Source organism: Salvelinus fontinalis, chromosome 10, assembly GCF_029448725.1.
Source record: "Salvelinus fontinalis isolate EN_2023a chromosome 10, ASM2944872v1, whole genome shotgun sequence".
In the NCBI taxonomy this organism is placed as follows: Eukaryota; Metazoa; Chordata; class Actinopteri; order Salmoniformes; family Salmonidae; genus Salvelinus; species Salvelinus fontinalis.
The window spans coordinates 19332902-19354959 of NC_074674.1; the positions used below are offsets into that span (position 1 = coordinate 19332902).

Here is a 22058-nt window from a genome sequence, read left to right on the forward strand (position 1 = left end):
CATGTAGAGTACGTGTGCGCTTCCTACCTCTTCGTAGAACTTGAGCTGTGGTACGGCCTCGTCGATTTCAGTCAAACAGAAATCTTTGAACAGCAGAAAACCTGAAACAGAGAAACACACACTGTCAGCGAGAATACACACACATAGTTGTTTCTTTGACATTACACAACTCTATTTGTGTACACGTGTGTTTTGAACTAACTGCAGGAGAAGTCACGTCACTGTCAACAAAGCTGCTGGGGTTGACTTCCACACAGCCCTTTCCTTCGAGACTTAGGCCTGTAGTTGATTGGCCTTCTCACAGATTCTCATCTCATTGAGCCAATCCCCTGACACACACACACACACACACACACACACACACACACACACACACACACACACACACACACACACACACACACACACACACACACACACACACACACACACACAATGTGTCTGCAATGTGCCTCAGACGGACCACAATGACAGGGAGTGATAGTGCCCTCATCTCACACCTCTACAGTCTGCATGTGATGACAAAAAAAAAAAAAAAAATATCACACAAAAACGCTCGCCACACACACCATCTACTGGAACCCGTCGGAAACAGTGCTCAGAAACTAGCCCGGGCGTCGCCGTGGTAACCCGCCCGTTGCCTTCCCGGCACGTGTGTCCTCGTCCCGAGGCATTAGCCAATTAGCATTACTACTGCTAAAATAGACGGGCTAACGAGATGACACGGGGAACAACCTTGCAGAGACAAACAAACACGTTTGCTACTGGGCCTCTTCTTCCCCTTTGCTCCAAATCCTTCCTCCGCCTGATCGCTCTCTCTGCAGTGGTAGAACTAGTAGTGTGGGTTTACAGACGGTAAAAATACGAGCGGCCCTAAAACCACAGGGAGCAGAGCAATACAGATCAAGTCGATTGTCAGACGAAATCCCATAAATTGATGGACTAGGGGTGGACAACCCTGCCCGGGTAGAAACCTTGGCTACCAGAAGTTCGGGGTGAGGAGGAGGACGGGTAGAGGAGGACGGTAGACGAGAGAGGAAAAAAGGGAGAAGGGAAGAGAGGAAGTTAGAACATTGTTCACCAGCATTCACACTTCTCCTCTCTACGACCGTGCGACTATCACTTTACACAAAACAACACAACAGTCAACTCTGGCCTCCCTGTCACAGGAAGACGAGGTTATTTAAAGAACGGGGTCATCTCACAGTAACACTGCACACAGAGTACCCTCACAAACACACACACACACACCCTAACACTTACGCACGAGACACACACCAAACTAGATGAACGAGTGTGCTGTGGTTAAAGAGATTCTCGGGTACTTTCGTATACTTTTTAGCCAGTAGTTCTGAAAGTGGCGTTCACCAGCCAAAAGTAGTCCCCGAAAATGGCGTATTACATCATATATGTGCACCATATCCTTGCTCTCCCTCTGGCGTGTGTGCATCTGGCAAGCTGTCACTCAAATAGCGGAGGGGCAGAAGCTCATTGGCTAGAACGCAAATTGCCGAGGAGGGGGCTGGCCCATGTGGGGAAAAATATAAAGAGAATGGCGCAGGCACAGGTTCCAGCAAAACAGTCGCTCTCAAATGTCGGGATTTCCTGGATAATCGATGTAAAACATGACCTCTGCTCATAGACTATGCGTATGAACTACGCACGGACGCATCCAGCCCAAAAACGTAGCAGTTCAGAGTTCAGAGGCAGGTCTTTTAACTGAGCTGTCATGAGCAGCGTCTCTTCATAACCTCCCAGAGAGAAAGAGAGACGGGGGAGGGAGGGCGAATGATGCACTGTGTCCTACCTCAGAACGGAGGGAAATGCATCTCAACTCTTTTCATTTGTCCCATTGATTCACTTAAAAAGGCGCCGTCTGAAGAGACGCCGCTCGATTCGCTAGCTACACACGCACACGTTAAATCAGACGCGCACACCTAGTTAAAAAGGGAGGTGCTGTGGCAGACGCCGTGTGACGCTGAGCTATGGCAGCACAAGACCGTGAGATGGTCCAGCCGGGGAAGGTGACTGGATTGATGTACATCGTGATGATGAGGGAATCGTCATATTTCCCCTCTGTAGTACAAAGTGCACAAGGCCTTGCCGCAGTGCTAAAAACTCTCCCACCACTACATACTGCTTGACGCACCACTTCTGCGTTTGTGAGTCTTCTTTCTCCAATGGCGTCCATCTGACCAGCACTGCGTACACGCACAGACACACACAGGAAGAATGCTGGGAGGGAAAAACAAACTACTTTCATTCTCTCCCCTTCCCCCTCTTTTATCTCTTCTCCAGACCCTATGCATTATTTCCTCTCCAGGCCAAGCCCCTCCCTCTCCCCGTCCGCCTCTGTTCCTGTCAGAGTGGCCCGCAGACACTCACACACACGGGAACAAGAATTTCGCCTTACTGCGACCTCCCTCTGCGCACACACGCACATCGGGATTAACGTGTGCAGAGAGGGTCCTTGTTTGCAGCGAGGGTGTGTGTGCGTGCAACGAGCGTGCTCTCACACACCCGGGCACGGCGGGTGTTATTCGGAATAAGGGTGGAAGAGAGAGATTTTATATGTCACTGGAGTCAGGGATTAACAATGGCAGGACACGTCAGCACTCACTAGCTAATTCAACAAAATGGTCTCACAGAGAGCACACACACACCAAACGCCCGCACACACACACACACACTCCTAGGATGAAACATATGCTTCTCTGTGCTTAGTGTCATTACTGGAATCACCTGAACTGGCTAAATATAACGTGCTGATTAAGTCTCCCTAACTCACAGCTCAACAGTCCACACCTCTCCTCCATCCATCTCCACTCTTTCGCTCCAGTCCTTTGATGTAGGAAGCTTCATTTCTCTTTCTCCCTCTCTCTCTCTAACTCCCGTCTTTCTCCTGGCTCTCTCGCTCTTCCGGCTCACAATGTCTTTCCTTCAACATATCCATGTAGACACCCCCCCCTCTCGCTCTCTCTGTTCCGTCTTTCCATCTCTCATCACTATACAGGAAGTGTCTAATCATAACAGAAAAAGTGTGTGTCCATGCTTAAACCGTCCCCACACGCACATTTAAGCAGAAACAAACACTTTTACGCTCAAGAGGAACAAAACCTGCTCAGTGCTCCAGACTGCAACCATTTAGTCACATTTTGTGACCCTTTGACTTGGCTGTACAAGTACAGAAATGCATTGGTCGCATCAGCGCGAGCTGCACATTCTACACGGTCACCTCACTCCAAACGTCCTAAAACCATGACTTGGTCAAACAGTAATGTGCATTATCCTTATGATTCCCGTAATGAAAGTCCCTGCCCTGCGGCCGTTTCGTAGGGGCCTGGTTCTGTGACGAGCGAGCGACTCATTCCACACTCGATCTAGCTAACGTGTTTTGGAGTTTCCACTTACTCGGGTGGTGAATTAGCCCCATGATATTAGTGCACATACAGATGTAGGCAAATTCATCTCTATTGAACAAAATACAGCTTCTTTTTTTTTTTTTTGCATTCTATTTTAAACAGTCAAATATAACAATAGCATAATCGTCAACCCAGAATTCATCCCAATCACTGGATCAGGTTGCGCATAAAAAATATATTGAATCATGCATTTCTGCATGGACGTGTTCGATGAAACAACACGCTGTTTGAATACCATCTCAGTAGTCGATTACACCTCTTAATAAAGTACCGTCAATGACTATATATGATAACTTGTTTTTTTCTATTCCGCGGGGGCGCAAAACAAAAGTATGGTGCTACCAAATCATCGTCTGGTTCCACCAGGGGAAAAGGTTAGCGAGCACCAGGAGAAAAGGTTAGCGAGCACCAGGAGAAAAGGTTAGTGGGCACCAGGGGAAAAGGTTAGCAAGCACCAGGGGAAAAGGTTAGCGAGCACCAGGAGAAAAGGTTAGTGGGCACCAGGGGAAAAGGTTTGTGGGCACCAGGGGAAAAGGTTAGTGGGCACCAGGGGAAAAGGTTAGCGGGTACCAGGGGAAAAGGTTAGCGAGCACCAGGAGAAATGGTTAGCGAGCACCAGGGGAAAAGGTTAGTGGGCACCAGGGGAAAAAGGTTAGTGGGCACCAGGGGAAAACGTTAGTGGGCACCAGGGGAAAAGGTTAGTGGGCACCAGGAGAAAAGGTTAGTGGGCACCAGGGGAAAAGGTTAGTGGGCACCAGGAGAAAAGGTTAGTGGGCACCAGGGGAAAAGGTTAGTGAGCACCAGGGGAAAAGGTTAGTGAGCACCAGGGGAAAAGGTTAGTGGGCACCAGGGGAAAAGGTTAGTGGGCACCAGGGGAAAAGGTTAGTGAGCACCAGGGGAAAAGGTTAGTGGGCACCAGGGGAAAAGGTTAGTGGGCACCAGGGGAAAAGGTTAGTGGGCACCAGGGGAAAAGGTTAGCGAGCACCAGGAGAAAAGGTTAGCGGGCACCAGGGGAAAAGGTTAGTGGGCACCAGGGGAAAAGGTTAGTGGGCACCAGGGGAAAAGGTTAGTGAGCACCAGGGGAAAAGGTTAGTGGGCACCAGGGGAAAAGGTTAGTGAGCACCAGGGGAAAAGGTTAGTGAGCACCAGGGGAAAAGGTTAGTGGGCACCAGGAGAAAAGGTTAGTGGGCAACAGGGGAAAAGGTTAGTGGGCACCAGGGGAAAAGGTTAGTGGGCACCAGGGGAAAAGGTTAGTGGGCACCAGGGGAAAAGGTTAGTGAGCACCAGGGGAAAAGGTTAGTGAGCACCAGGGGAAAAGGTTAGCGAGCACCAGGAGAAAAGGTTAGTGGGCACCAGGGGAAAAGGTTAGTGGGCACCAGGGGAAAAGGTTAGTGGGCACCAGGGGAAAAGGTTAGTGGGCACCAGGGGAAAAGGTTAGTGGGCACCAGGGGAAAAGGTTAGTGGGCACCAGGGGAAAAGGTTAGTGGGCACCAGGGGAAAAGGTTAGTGGGCACCAGGGGAAAAGGTTAGTGGGCACCAGGGTAAAAGGTTAGTCTGGAGCAGGGTGTGAAATTACATTTTTGGTCCACCAGCCATTGTGGCAGGTAGATACAAAATACATAGAAAATTGACCAGACAAATTTTTTGGGGGGCGGGTGTTAATTTCCAACCCTGGTCTGTGGCCCTGCTACTTTAGAGCAGACACACACACACCTTATGAGGTGTTGGCAGCACTTAAGTGCCATAGATATTTCAACACGACCAACTTCCTGTTAACAAGTTATTTCAGATCATCACTCTGGTCTTTTGCTACCTTCCTTTCTCTCCACTTTTGCTTCCTCTCGCCCACGCACGCCAGATGCAGTCAAACCTTCAGTTTCATTATGAGCCTGTGAAGTAGGGCTGGGCGGTATTCAGATTTTCATATTGTAATACCGTCCTTCTCGCACACCAGGATGTATGGTATTAGCGGCTTAGTGCACAAGGGGGCTCTAAAAAAAAAAAAAAAAATCGCAAAAAAATAATACAAAAAAATTTGCAAAAAAATAAATAAAAAAATTTGCAAAAAAAATCCCATTGGGGATCTATTAGCAGAATGCTAACGGAATTAGCACATGTACGTGCAAATTTCCATGCAGGCTGCTAGCTAGATATACTAACGAGCACAAACGAAAATAAACTAATTGCAGACAGGCAATCCAGCTCATAAGGTTAGACATATATATACATAGCCGCGGGAAGTAGGGGTGCTGAAGGTGCTGCAGCATCCCCCGGGAAAAAAGTTGATTTTTGACATACTTATTTTTTCAGGATTCAATTGTTGAAATTGTAAGAGTTGTCCTGTCCCTTTCTCTGCAACTGTCCTTCTAATGGAATCCAGAAATAACAAAACCATGTCCTCAAACATTTACATTAAAAAGGTACAAAGTTACACGCAAAGACAAAACACACACATAAAATTAAATATTTATATTGATTAAATAACATGGAAAACAACCACTTTTTTGTGCTGTATTATATTACCATCCTTACAAACCACTTAATGTGGGGTTGTACCAGTAGACTTTCTATCAGCATGTAGAAAAACAATGACCAATACAGTAACTGAGTACATTGAGACATCAAGTGGTTTGGTAGAGCATGGTGCTTGCAACGCTAGGGTTGTGGGTTCGATTACCACGGGGGACCAGTACGAAAAAGTATGTAAATGTATGCACTCACTAATGTAAGTTACTCTGGAAAAGAGTCTACTAAAATGGAAAAGGAATGAATTGATCATTTCAGTTTTCACATAGAAATAGGTTACATTTGCAAAGTATTTCAAGAAACTGGAAAACATATCATGCAAGTATTTTCACATGCCAAGTATTAGCAGAAGAACTTGTTAGTACAGATAACTATCGGACTCAAGTTACAAATGCTGGTAAACACTGAAACACATTCAGTACATTTTTGGGGGACAAAACTAGTGCACTGGGCCTTTACTAGTTCTGTATTAGCAGACCGATATAGACTAGATGTCCTCAGCGTGTAAAAATGCAAAAAAAAAAATATATATATATATATATATATTTAACAATCGCAGCACCCCCACCACCAAACTACTTCCCGTGGCGATGCATACATAGGCAGGAGCTACCGAATGTCAATTCTGGTGACTTTAGACATTTACAAGCGAATGTGAACCAGTGACATTGTGCAAATGCACAAAGTTTGACGTAAAGTTAACAGCCCTGTCTCTCCAGCAGCATGTCTACACGCTGCGTCTCTGTGGGAGTCTGGAGTCGCTAGGGCCACAGGCAGACAGACCAAGAACAGAGAGAAGAAAAAACCCGCAAGGAAATCAAGATAGCAGTGGCAGCATAACAAATAACTCATCTAAAAAGGGCTTTTGACGTATCAAACACGGCAAAAAGCGAACACAATGATGCCCCGTCAATTTATTAATTCAGCTACTTAGATTAGCAAGTCAAACTAGGTTGTCGTGTTAACGCAGAATTATGCGTATTTCAGGCAGGATTTTTCATTCTTATCTTGCTGCGTTCTGTAAACGCAGATCTGAAATGCTTCTTGTTGTAATTTCTGCTCGCCATCGGACACATTTTGTGCTTCGGTTGCACCTCTTAACACTTCGCTAACGGGCAGCGCTCTGACTGGCGTGTAGCTTCTTTTCTCCCGGTGTAGCCAGCCTATTTTCCCTCTAGGAAAAGGGAAAGATTAACTTGAAGCAAAACGTCAGGAAATGTAGCCGCCTACATTCTTTCTATGATAGGCCTAAACGACAGAAATATGACGGCCATGCAAAAAAAAGAAAAAAGACCGTGTTTTTTTCCAAAGTGAGCTCATTTACTTGTGTGGCTGCCAGCCAAATAGCGTTGCACTTCTGTTTTCATCTGATGAAAATGAAGCTATTTTGGAAAACTATAGTTGCACGTCACCTGATCACAACAAAAAAAAACAAAAAACACGACCCCTGTCAATCCACAGCTGGACTCCCGCTTTCCGCCGTTGTGCGGTTTACAAACACACACGTGACTGGCTCAACAGTTCCAGGGAAGCATGTAAAGCTTAACAATGTAAAATAAACGGAGAATGCGATCGGTTTCATCTCTGAACGCATTGCACAGGTTGACTGCAGGTATTTACTATGATTGCTACAAATATAAAATTAAATAAATGATTGAACAACTTCAAGAGAAAGAGACCGGAATACCGAGTGTGTTTGTGGAGTGCTTGTGGGGTTGTAGCCAACACTCAAACACACTACGCTCATCTTCACAGTAAAAGGTCAGTCTATGAATAATGCATGGCACACACCGGTTAGTCTCATATACCACACATTGGCCATCAAATCAGGAACGAGCGAACACGCACACTACCTGGAAAGATAAAAGGACGCCGACGTCGACAATGACCTCTCTCCCTCGACACTTTTCAGTCTTTCCACTGATCTGACCCACTTTCCTTTCCCTCTACAGGTCTCTCTAGCCGTTCCTACACCCTCCATCTCCTGGTTTAGAACGGCAGGGCTGGGCTTTCAGATGTGTCCTACACAAGGTCATGAGATTAGGTTGACGTGAAAACCTGCACACCCTGCCAAAATTCTCTCTCTCTCTCTGCACGCGCACACAAACACAGCCCTGCCGACACAAATGTGCACAAACAATTAGATTGACTAAAAACATTAAACAGTCGTAAAACAGATTACGCTTACAGTGACAGCAGGCTACACACACACGCGCTCGCTCCAAGTTGGTCTGGGAAATACATTGCACAACTAGTCCAGAGTTTATAAACACACAAGGGCCTGATGCCAAGAGCTGGACAGAGAGGCAGAGAGAGAGAGAGAGAGGCAGAGAGAGAGAGGCAGAGAGAGAGAGGCAGAGAGGAGTATATGGAGAGAAGAGGGGAGAGAAACCGGGGGAGGAGAGGACAGAGGCTGGATGTTGTCATTTAGGGAGAGGGAGAGCAGCAGTGAGACAGATCCAACATGGGTACCAGTTACCGCCCCCACGCTCCGATTGCCCAAACAGTTGTTGTGTGTGAGATCGACCGGGCCAATTAATGCACCCAGTCCCTCAGCAATTAGATCCGTCTGCTTGAGCACCAATCAATAAACCGCCACCCTAACACACACACACACACACACACACACACACACACACACACACACGGGCCAACTCGTTGATACCCGCCCACCCACCCACCCACACACACACACACACACACACACACCAGGGCCAACTCGTTGATACCCACACACACACACACCAGGGCCAACTCGTTGATACCCACACACACACACACCAGGGCCAACTCGTTGATACCCACACACACACACACACACACACACACACCAGGAACAACTCGTTGATACCCACCCACCCACCCACACACACACCAGGGCCAACTCGTTGATACCCACACACACACACACCAGGGCCAACTCGTTGATACCCACACACACACACACACCGTGTCGCCCCCTGCCATCCCTACACAGACATCAGCATACACGAGCTGACACACTAACAAGATAAACGAGAACGGTCGTCATTGTCACCGTCACACCAGCGAGCCCGCAGGTCACTGAAGGCTCGGCCTCTCCTGCCCCTACACTGGCCATCACCACACGCACACATACACCTTAGTGGAGAGAGATGGAGGGTCGAGCTCTCCCAGTGCTCTCCTGGTTAAGAGAGAAGGGAGGGGGGGACGAAAGGGGGAGATTCTCAAGTGGTTTTTTTTGCCAACTCCTCCATCCTCTCCTCGAACCTCATTTTGAAAAAAGGTCAAAAGGTCAAAAATCAAAGACAGGGCGGAGGAGAGACTATCCTTCTCCGCTAGCACGTCATCAGGGAAATGACGTTTACAGAGGAGGGATCCCGAAACCACGTCTAAAGTGAAAAGTCAAATAAAAACATGGATTAAAAGGAGAAGTAGCGTATGTTTAAAAAAATAAATGTGTGCATGCTTTTGTCCTCAGAGAAAACAACAGCTAAATCAAGGGGGTGTGAAGGATTTCGGCAGGGGAGACTCTGCCACTGACTCTGGTTCGATCCCGTGCTGTATCACAACCGGCGGTGATCTGGAGTCCCATAGGGCGGTGCACAATTGGCCCAGCGTCGTCCGGGTTAGGGGAGGGTTTGGCCGTCATTGTAAATAAGAATTTGTTCTTAACTGACTTGCCTAGTTATATAAAGGTAAAAAAATAAAATAGAGACTCAGAAGATGCACTTGTCCTTCCTACGCGGGAGAACGCAAATCGACGACAGAGGCAGACTCCCCCGTTCACCTAACAACGAACCGACGCTCGGTCACTCGACCACTTATCGGTTTACAGGTCACGGAGGACGAGAGAGGACAGAGGAGTCGAGGAGAGGACGGTCTTTTGCCCAAATAAAAATCTCCCAGGGTATGAGCCGTTGTGAGGAACTGAGGACCCAAGTGTAACGGAGACAGGGGATGAGATGAGGAGAGACAAGGCGAGGAGATCTGGATAGGAAAGGTCTGAGACATGGACAGGAGAAGAGGTGAGGAGAGACAAGGCGAGGAGATCTGGATAGGAAAGGTCTGAGACATGGACAGGAGAAGAGATGAGGAGAGAAGGCCGCTGTAGACTAATGACACTGTCCCCCCGTCCGACAAGCCCCACGATGGCCCCCCGGGCAGCCCAGTGCATTCTGGGCCGGGGAACCGTCTAGCTTCTGGCCTTCAGCGCTCTCATTTTACCGTCCCCTTCTCCATTTCCTCTCCTCTTCATCGCCTTTTTTTCCCTTCTTCCCCCTTTAATCAATTTCATTTCTCCCGATTGTCTAGTTCAGCCGAGTTCCCATGGCAACTAGCAGTTGCTAGGCAACGCACAACTCTCACATCATCCATTCCAGAACTCTGACAGATGGAGAGAGAGAAAGGGAGAGAGAGAGGGAGAGAGGACAAGTGAGCGAGTGAAAGAAACAGACAGAGGGGAATGAAATATTCAGACAGGAGGAGGCGAGGGAGAGAGAGCTACGGGGGTCTCTAGGACACACATAAGGAGTCAGCCTTCCACCCAGAGAACCAATCAGAGCTTAGAGTTCCAGTCGCCAGATGGCCAATGTGATTGGCTATCTTGGACAATCAGCTCTGTGCCCCCAGCCTATGCCGATGTAAACAAAGTCTTACACACCCATATGACAGCTAACGTGTGTGTGTGTGTGTGTGTGTGTGTGTGCGCATCTGAGAAGGAAAGAGCCTCTCTCTCTCCTCTCAGCCCCTCACAGGCACTCTGGTGTCACCTGCTAGGAGGGAGATTGTAGACTGGGGGACAGGGAGGGAGAGGTGCAAGGAGGGAGAGATCTCTGTACAGCAGTGCAGCATCAAGACATCGCAGTAGGCTGACCCAGTGAGAGTCAGACAGTGGGGAGAGCAGAGATGAGAGAGAAAAATAGAGCAGCCACAGCAGAGCCGAGAGAGAGAGTGAGACAGAGAGCGAGACAGAGAGAGACACAGAGACAGAGAGAGAGACACAGAGAGACAGAGACACAAAGAGACAGAGAGAGGGAGACACAAAGAGAGAGAGAGAGAGAGGCACAGAGAGAGAGACAAAGAGACAGAGAGAGAGAGAAACAGACACACAGAGAGAGACAGAAGGGGCTGGACGACTGACGGTGCCAGGGGCCTCCTAACCTTCCCCCATGCTCTGGTACGGACATGTATAGCCCCGGTCTAATACACACAGCTGTACACATATGTGAGTGTGTTGACATGTGTCTGCAGCCCGTACACAGCCCAGACAAAAGAGGTGAGAAAGAGAAAGAGAGAGAGAGAGCAAGAGCAATATTATCCCTCTTCTCTGTAAAACCCAATACGATGACAGTGTACCGTGCTCGCCACGACACGAGCACACACACACACACACACACACACACACACACACACACACACACACACACACACACACACACACACACACACACACACACACACACACACACACACACACACACACACACACACACACACACACGACATCAGTAAGCCAACGCCTGTCAACATGGCTTGGTACAATCTTATCATCTGTTCACCACGAGGTCCCACCACAGGCCGACTCGTACCAGCAGTTTGCGAGCGCGCGTGTGTGTGTGTGTGTGTGTTTTGGTTAAAGTTGATATGGATGGTGGTCGAGCAGACAGAATACCTCTGTGTCAGACAGAAACAGAATAACAGCGGCAGTAGGCTCTACAGCCCATCAAGCCCATCACCACACACACACACACACACACACACACACACATTTGACTTTCAATTTCAAAAGCGGCCAACGCAGAGGTGACACAAAGACCGTTGGAACTGTCCGCCGCAAGCCCCTGACAACACACCAGGCCACACGTGGAAACGCGCGGAGGAGCTACGACCCAGGTAGACAGGGAGATGGACAGAGAGACAGAGCGAGCGACACAGAGACGGAGCGAGAATTAGCGCAGCAGCCTGGTCTCAGAGGGGAGGTGAGACAGAGCAGAAGTAAGTAAAACCAATGAAAGCCTGCAGGGCTCTGGTCCCCTGGTACAGACAACTGCCACTGGCTCACTGTGATACTGGGTGGAGACCAGGCAAAGGCTTAGCTGACAGGTGGCTGAAACGTGGTCCTGGCTACAAGCACCCATTGCAAACTGAAAAGTGGGTTTTGGCGTCCCTGTGCTTTGGGTAGGCCACGGTGAGGAACAGTTCAGTTACCACGGGGATCCTCGGTAGCATCTGTTGGTCGGGTATAGAACAAGATCAGCCAATCAGCAGCCGCATAAAGCCGGCAGAGGTCAGCTCGAAAAGGGAAGTAGGGTGTCGTCAGGCAAGACAGGACCAGAGAAACGCGGTGTCATCCGAGCGTCCACACACACACCTATCCCAAGTCAACAGCTCCATGCATACATTCCTTGTGTGTGTGAGAGACGTGGTGCTATGATTCTCGTGGTTGTCCGTGTAGCGAAAGGACAAGTGTCCATTATCACACCGAGGCTACTCACCAATCTTCTGGTTGAAGATTTTGTCAAACGTCAGCTCTTCTCTCTCCTCTAGGTACTTCTGCATCACACTGCGAATACTGAGAGAGAGAGAGAGAGAGAGAGAGAGAGAGAGAGAGAGAGAGAGAGAGAGAGAGAGAGAGAGAGAGAGAAAGAGAGAAAGAAAAATAGAATGTTAGGAACTTACTTAATTACCCCTCTTCATCCCCTATGGGACACAAGCCTACAATGAGCTCCACAATGTTCGAAAACTAGAGCATATTTAAAAAAAGGTACATGCACATAGACAGGGCATTGATACAAATCACAGAGTATGGACTCCCCTCCCCACTCCACTTTGCAACCTCTTTCTATTCCTCCCTGCCCTCTCCTCTCTCCACCTTCATCTCTCCTGTCCTTTCATCCTTTCATCTCCCCTCCACCTTCATCCCTGCTCTGGTTTGGGCCTCTCCCTTCCTGCCACCTGTCCCCTGACAGGATGGTGAGGAGCAGGCGAACAGAGGACCGGAGCAGCTTGCCCTCGGAGAGGGTGTTAATGAGAGGGCAGGGGAGAATTAATCAATTAGCGCCCCCTCCACGGGCCCATTAGCACACACACAGGAGAGAGGAAAGTTACCACACACACAGCTGCAGGAGAGTAGAACACGTTCCACATGGCAGCACATTGGCCAGACGGACACCTTGCCTGAGAGGGAGAGATCTTAGATGTGTCTATTACTGCCAGTGAGCCAGTGGCACCGGCGAGAGAGAGAGGGTAGGCAAGAGAGCAGGAGAGGGGAATGGGTCGAGAGAGAGGGGTCGCGAGAGAGGGGGGGTGAGAGAGAGGGTGGTGACAAAGGGCGAGAGAGGGGGGCGACAGAGGGGCGGGGCGAGAGAGAGAGGGTGGTGACAGAGGGCGAGAGAGACACAGAGAGGGCGAGAGAGACACAGAGAGGGTGAGAGAGAGACAAACCGTTTATAGACAACCAGCTTCTGTTGTTTATTGTATTGATTAATTCAATGGGATTTATTTTGTTCTCTCAGAAAAGCACTTCAACTGCAGACCTACTAGAGTTGGGCAGGAGGCCAGGCGCGCGCGCACACACACACACACACACACACACACACACACACACACACACACACACACACACACACACACACACACACACACACACACACACACACACACACACACACACACACACACACACACACACACACACAGCCCAGTTTATTCGAGATTCTCTCGTGGATCATTGTTTCCCTGACATCATTCGTGTGGTGTGAATGGTTCTGCTGTATTGGGCTGGCTGGACCAGACCTGGCAGGTTCAGATAACACTGAATAACACTAGAAGATGCTAACTAACGCGGCATAACAAGTTGCTAGCGCCAAGTTTAACAGTGGTTGATAATAGTGGAGATGCTAAATAATAGCTTGTTTTTAACACAGCGGGCAGATACTAACTAAACCTATAGCAAAATAGTGGCTGATGCTTAGCTAGCGAAAATGCTAACTGCTCGTTTATAACATACTGGTTGATGCTTGCACCAATGCTAACTGCTAGTTCATAACATACATGTTGATGCTAGCACCAATGTTAACTAATCTGTAGTAAAAGTGTCTGAGGCGCGCCAGTTTATAACACAGCGGCTGATGCTAGTATAGCACCAACGCACCTGTAGTAAAACCAGGGTAGGAATTAAACAAATAGTAGCAGTAGTAACAGCGCTGGTCCTGGATCTGCCTACGGAGGGCCAAACTGTACCCAGTCCAGTGTCAGTAATAGCTCTCCTCTGCTCTGTCTAACTGAGCCACAGGAACCAGGATACAGGAAGTAGACTCTTCCTCATTCACTGGGGGCCAGGGGTGAGTCATAGGCATGCCTGCCTGACTGCTGCAGAAACAACTAGCCAGCAAATCCCTGTTGGACATGACTTGTATACATCTGAATGGGTAAATAAGCAACTTGTAGCCAATTCCTGAGTAGCCAAACCAGGTGAAAAAGGTGGAGCTGCTACGACACCGTAACCATCCAACCATTTCAGATGCATGAAGCACTTATGCCGTAGGGAGTAGGGGCCGTTTCTGGACAGAGCCACGGAGAGGCTGTATCCAGGCTGACACACAACAGGCCGTGATTGGGAGTCCCATAGGGCGGCTCACAATTGGGCCAGCGTCGTCCGGGAATTGGCCGGTGTAGGCCTTCATTGTAAATAAGAATTTGTTCTTAACTGACTTTCCTGGTAAAATAAAGGTTACATTAAAACTATTTTATTTTTTAAAGACAACACACTGGCCAATCAGAATCCCCTCTCTGCTACAATAGCCAATAACAATCCACCGACTCTGCTACAGTGGTGTGCACTTACTAATAGTTGAATAATTGAAGCTTCACACTCCCCACCGCCCCTATTTGAATCTGCCTCCTGCAACTACCCCACATTCCTCCTTCCTCTCAGTCATCCTTCCTTATCCTCCCAGTTGATTCCCGCTCTTCCCGCCGCCTCCGACTGCACAACACGCATCATCTCTCGTCTCTCCCTGATCTCGCTCGAACACTACAGCGCTCTATGCTGGACTCCTCTCTTTCGCTTCCAGTGCTGCCGTCAACATCCCCCCTCTGCCCAGCAGGCGAAGCCTGGAGAATGGAGCAGCAGTGCGCCATCTCTACAACGTCACACACACTACCCCAAACACACACCTCGAGAAACACACAAACAACTCTTAAGACGACATATACGCACAGCCCCAAGCGCGCGCGCGCGCACACACACAGAGCTGAAACAAACAATTCCAAACATCACACACACAGCAAGCTCAAAATACAAACAGGTTTTATTTATTTACCTCACTGTTTCAGAACTGCCTTTACAAGACATTTAAACGCTCACATCAACGCTGGCTCTCAGCACGCTTCCTCTTTCCCCCTCTACATCTCCCTTTCGGTAACTCCCTCTAGTCGGATTGTCATCATAGCCAATTCCAGGAGAGCACACACATTATCCCAGTGATAATCTTTTAAATCCTTATCAAATTAAAAACAAATCATTTCCATAAAGCCGGCCAGGGATCAGACGGGTCAGATCTAGTAAGTGTTTCTGGGACGGCGGCGGGGTGGCACTGTAGGCTAAAACAGTCACTATGTCCACTTGAGCCGCTTATGTTTGGATGGACTAGCCTATGTCACAGCCCACTACAGTAGCGATGTTGCTGACCCTGGCCCGATGGTATTTAATGCTTTCTCTCAATCTGCTGTATTAATTCCCGCTGTGCTGTATGGTAATCCTGGCTTTAGTACACACACCGAGACAGAGACAGAGAGAGCGCAGAGCGACAGTGAGAGAGACAGGGCGACAGACAGACAGCGTCAGCGCGAGAGAGACTAATGCAGCGTAAATCATAAAGAGCAGGCCATGTATAGCTTACTACTTCAGCCGGTGTTAAAGCAAACCGCACTATCACCGCCATGACATGTTCTTTTATTATAGAAGAATAGCGTCTTATCTCTTCTGCCCTGTAAACAAATACCTAATGGATGATTAGCAATACAATTCCCATCTACACCTAAGCTCAATGCACACAGATACAATACACACCAGCCTAGAACGCAATAGGCTAAATTCACAGAGATTGTCCTCTGAAGAGCAACATCTTCCAACGGTTATTAGATGAGGCGATCTTTTCCATTTGAGATTGACGCCCGCACACTTCTCCTGACGTGTGTAGTGGGATCAACGCTACGAGGGACAAAGGAGGAGTCAAACCATCTGACTACCGATCCCTTCGGAAGTAAACAGGCCCTTCAACTTTGGGGCAGTAAACTTGCTCTCCGGGGGGGCGAACAGCAGGCCTACCCCGTTTCACTTTCACAGCGCAGCTCGTTTAACTAGCTCGGAGCCTGACAGAGCTGGGACTGTGAGAGGATGAGGAAGTCACAGAAGCCTGACTATGACTGGATAGAACACACATAGATAGGCACTTTCAGAGGAGTAGCCTCGCTAAAGTGTAAACACCGACACTAACAGAATTAGCTAGCTAATCGTTTCTCAGTGCCAGAACGTATTTTTCTGAATAGCTAAGCGTTCCTGCCAAGCAGTAACGCACCTGATTCTACTAATCAAAGCCTTGGTTGAAGACTGATGATATAATATTCATCTCGCGCGTTACTGCTCTGCTGGAGAAAAAGCCTGCACCACCCACAGTGGAAAAGACTCTGGTTTCAATATGAGAGCAGTGTAGAAAAGTAAAGAACAACGGTCTAAATTTGGTCTAGGTTGTAGTTTGGACCTGTTCATTGACAACATCTATAGCAAACGACAAATGAACAAGTGGCTTTGGCCATGGTCCGTTCAGCCAGCCCTGAACACACACAGTGGGGTTTCTGTAAACACAATGTCATCCGTTAGTAGACCAACTTTGGCCCGGTTCGTGATTTGATCAATAGATGTGACTAAACGCATCACATATTGCATGTCGCTAAAAAGGGATGTTACGGATATGATTTTTGACGCTATATCGTTTGGTTTTGACATTAAATCGCAATAGTGTTTTTGCACTAGTTTGCTGGGCCTGCACCAAAACGTTTCCTCCATAGCTTGTTCTCCATCTTTTTAAAGAGAGAGACAATTTGTTTTCAGCACTTATTTCCACGACTGAAACTCGTGTTCTCATGGCTCTCTCGTCCCTACTGCAGCAGACGTATGGTGAGAAATGTGTTTGGAACATCGATGCAAATGCATAGAATCGTGAGAATCGCTAAAACATATCGTATCGGCACGTAAGTATCATGATAATATTGTATCGTGAAGTCCCTGGCAATTCCCAGCCCTAGTGTTTTAATAATAGTGTAACGACCCTGTGTTTATAAGCGCGGAAATCGACTCTGCCGCTCGAGCATGCTTTTGCGGCACAGTCGATAGCGCGCCGGACCTCGGGCTAGAAGGTTGAGGGTTCGAGACCTGCTCCCTGCCTGTTTCATTACATTGGTGTCAGAAGTGGGATCGGACCTCGCATCCACGACAGTGCGTGTGCTTGGCCGGTGAGCTCGTTCTTGTAAGACGTAAAGTCGCAAGCTAGCGCGAGGACGCGTTCTTTGAAAGGAGGGAGTAGTGTAACGACCCTGTGTTTATAAGCGCGGAAATCGACTCTGCCGCTCGAGCATGCTTTTGCAGCACAGTCGATAGCGCGCCGGACCTCGGGCTAGAAGGTTGAGGGTTCGAGACCTGCTCCCTGCCTGTTTCATTACAATAATAAATGACCGAAGGTTCATGAACAATAGGTTTTTGGGGTGTTCCATGCTCAATCAAATACAATGTACCCCCTCGAATATTTCAGTCACCCTTTCCAGGCAGGAGATTTTCGTGGTACCAGTGACGTCTCTTCGCTAGCACTTGCAGCACACTCGAACTAATGTTGAACAGCAACCTAGCGTGTGAACAAAACGACGTAAATAGACAAGAAACACGAGGACAAAGTCTCACTTTAGTAGACTTTCTGGTAAATGCATGTGCTGTGGGCTTCTAAAAAAGTTATCGTTCAGCACTTCACTTACACAGGCCCCCCCAGGCACTGTCGCGGCACAAGGTGGGATATGGGATTTGTATTTCCTTGTGCGATACACCAGAGTACGAAAACAAAACTGCAGAAATAGCTACAGCAATTTTGCAATACATTTTACTTGCACATGTACTCATGCTTGACTTTTGCAGTTCGCGCACATCTATTTTTTTGTCGCAAACGCGAGTAAAATGGCCGCACTGTCCTGCAAAAGAGTGAGCAATGGCGAATCTCTATTGGAGTGCTTAGACCAAGACTAGGCTTATTCTGAGGCCGGGAAACCGGTGCCTGTGTTGCTGATCTGATCCCTTGAGGTGGTCAGTCAGTGGTGAGGAAGTCTGTCTGCACTACAGCTCCCATTAGGCAGTGGGGTGCTGCTGCAAAAAAAACACCAGGGGTTTATTAGTCTCGCAACGGAAACAATTTACTGTTTAAAGAACCAAAACGGAAGTAAACAGAGCAAACGGAACGAAACGGGTAGGTCACTCCCCGTTTTCGTTCCTAGAGTAAATGGTGTCTGTTGCAAGATGTTCCGCAAAACAAAAAACATTTTGCAACGGAATCCATCTAATGAATACACCCCAGGGTCGCAAAACGTTCAGATAGATGTCTGTCCATTTATATATTTCTAACCCATCTCCAACTTGTAGAATAAGCAATAGGCCTTAAAGCTCTTTTCATGACAGTTATATCTGCAACGTTACAGAAAGTTCACATATAGAGACAGTATTTTGTAGAATAGAAATGATCCGTGTCAGGTAGAATAGTGAATCATGTCAGCTCTATACTTAAAGTCTCGAAGCTATTTGATGAACAACAAGCTACCTGCCATTTGGTAAAACGTTCAGCACATCAGCAAGGATCACTCGGATTAAAGCAAACGTATCACATTATTAGAAACATCTTTGAGGAAGACAGTGGATCTATGTTCATGCGCGCCACCACGCTACATATTACGACCGCGAAAAGTCCATCAAGCAATAGATGGAGACAACATAACATACTGTGCTTCTGAAGCTTTGAGGCTTAAGCTTGGTAAGGGATTTTAAGCCTAGCCGTTACAGCCTGAGCCTAGACTATAAATCAGACACTTGTTAACATTTTATCCCACGTTCATCCTCTTTTAGCTGTTCAATTCACATTTTACATAAACACCCTGAGAAACTGACGTTGAGAATGTCACCGATGTCCGCGCTTCACCAACAAAACAGACATCACCAAAACCCTCCACCAGATCATTCTTCCCCGTATAGTCTTGACTTCCCACTGTAACAGACTAGACACTCAAACCCTGACGAGAAATTAAACGTACAGCTAATAAGCTAAACTGGCGTGTGCGGGTTTGGCAGAGGAAGGTGTAGCCAAATCTGAAAAGGTCGAATTGGTTATCTGTTATAGTAAGGAATTTTATTGGTATTTTTCTCAAATAAAATAACTTGGTGGGAGCTCATATTAATCCTATTTCCCAAGTGTGTACTACTACGCATGTGATTTGGAAATGTTTTTTTGTTGTTGCATATCCTAACTCTCAGACACCCTCGGGGAGTGGGTCACGGCCAGGGTCATACCCAAAGTGCTTACAGCAAACAGTTTAGCATGAATCGTATCTAAAGGTCACAGACAACAGGGCCTTTCCACACTACTATACACCTAAACGGGAGATAACATCTTTGTCTGGGCTGCACAGCAGTTACACAGCAGTTAGCTCCAACAATAATAGCTGACAGAATGTGTTGCTATGGCGGCATCAATGGCCTCGCAAGCACCACACGCTCCAAAACGCAACATTTCCATCGCCTCGCATTTGACTACAACATCCCAATGGTAGCTGCCTGCATTTGTTATTCAAAACCTGTGTGTTAATAAATAGTTATCTTAAACACCAGTGATTGAGTGGGCAGAGTCAGGCAATTGAAGGGGAGAGATACACAGATGTGAATGGATGGATGTAGTCTGATTAAAATCAGGCTGTAATACACAATTCATTGTTATACACAGCCTGAAACTAATCCCTGCAAAATAGTGTAAATGTTGCTTACATGCCAGAATGTTTAATAAAACTACATTTAAAGATGCACTATGCAGAAATTGCTTTGCCATTTCCTGGTTGCTAAAATCCTAATAGTTTGCCTAATTTCACATTATGTGACAATAAGCAAGTATAGTGTAGAGAATCATTGTTCCATCTAAACCGCAGAGAAATATATTTTCCAAAACTATTATATTTTCAGCTGTTTGAAGCTGGTGTATGAAACTGAATGTAAGAAGCAAAAACAAAACTTAAGAATAGGAAGCATAGAAATAATGCACATGGTACAGATCTACAGCTTCTTAGACTTGCTTTTAATGAGTTACATATCTATAACTCACATTTCTATGTGAATTTGGTCGGTCCCCCCCAAAAGTGACATATTGCAACTTTAAAAGCTTACTCCACCGGTTGTCCTTCAGCTGTTCTGGAGACAAAATAACCACAGGAAAGTACTGTTTTCCCGACTTTTTAGAGAGACAGTAGGTATATGGTTCTGTTCGCCAACAAAGTAAAATTAGTTTAATATTGGATATTCATTTTTTATCTCGTCAATAGCTATTGAATCAAGCATGCAATGACAATGAAACTGGTATATTCTGAATCAGGGGAAGAGGAGGAACAACTGACACCTTTTTTGTGTGTGACATTTCTTTCTTTCTCCGGATTTCCAAAAAATCTGAACTAAGCATACGTGTGGATTGTTCTCCATCCTCCCGATTTGGAATTTAACATTTTCATTGTCACGGCATCCTTGGTTCAATAGCTATTGACGGGAGAAAAACAAATATATCCAATATAAAACTAACTTTACCTTGGTGTCGAACAGAACCATATACCTGCCCCCTCAAAAAGTTGGGTAAAACTGCTCAGAAAACCAGAAGAGTAAATTTACATGAAATTTTATTCAACATTCTAGCTTGTAGGGTGCATTTACACGATTTTGAAGGCATTGGTTTCAGACCGGTAAACACACATATATATATATATTTTTTTTAACTAGGCAAGTCAGTTAAGAACAAATTCTTATTTACAATGATGGCCTAGGAACAGTGAACGACAGATTTTTAGCTTGTCAGCTCGGGGATTCGATCTACCAACCTAGTCGGTTGCTGCTCCAATGCTCTAACCAATAGGCTACCTGCCACACCCCCAGTTCATTGTGTATAACTGCCAGAGATGGGCAGTATTGATTTTTACAGAGATTTTTACACCAAATATCTATTTCAATTACCTCTGAGTATTTAGTCATTTCTAGTACACTGGGCTGAACTACACACCAATGTATTTTGAGACAAGATACTTTCAAGGAGCTGTAATTGTGTTTTTATTGCACTTCATACTTTGTCACCCCCTTTCACATTGGTATCTGAAGCCTGATTGCACTATGGTGTGATAAAAGTGTCTGTTAAAATGAACTAAATATCAAATGAATATGTAAAAATGTACAATTGCAAAGCATGCTGAGTATAATTCTAATGAGCTCTGCCCCGAAACAAGGCCAATAGTAATACCCAGTGTGCCATTTATCTGTATCGTATTGTTATCTTTAATTATTTCTTATTGTTGTTACGTTGTCGAGAAGGAACCTGCAAGTACACATTTCATTGGACAATGTATATCAAATCTTGTACATATAAGTAATAAAACACAAAACAGTATGATTTGCTGTTCATCTTGGTGTGTTCATTTTCACACGTAACGTTACATTTTGATCTCTTTCTTGCAGACGCTATTAGCTGGGGCCTTGCTCAACTAATATAGATAAACAACAACATATCAGTCATAGCAAGAAAGCATTTCTGTAAACTTTACTAAGATGTTGTCGCTGTTCGGCCCGGCTACTTGCAAATGTATCCTTAAATACAAAATACATGTATTTTAATTAAATACATGACAAAATTAAAGTATTTTGTTGTTTATTTTGATACGTTGACCTTTATGGTATTTTGGTATTCCCTGATTAATCAGGCTAGGATGGATGCAGGAGACCCCTCCTGCTCCCTCCATCGATTGATCTCTTCTAATAATCTTTCATCACATCATTCCATCATAAACAGATAGGCC

General features: G+C 46.6%; 1 protein-coding gene across 1 annotated transcript in view; it reads right to left on the reverse strand.

Annotated features, from left to right (window-relative positions):
- Positions 1-22058, reverse strand: part of LOC129863757 (beta-adrenergic receptor kinase 2) — a 45651-nt gene that overhangs the window by 22179 nt on the left and 1414 nt on the right. Inside the window, exons 2-3 of the mRNA XM_055935996.1 lie at positions 12425-12501; positions 28-101 (exon numbers count right to left, since the gene is read on the reverse strand). Of these exons, the coding sequence (XP_055791971.1) occupies positions 28-101; positions 12425-12501 (151 nt within the window). The remainder of the gene's footprint in view (positions 1-27; positions 102-12424; positions 12502-22058) is intronic.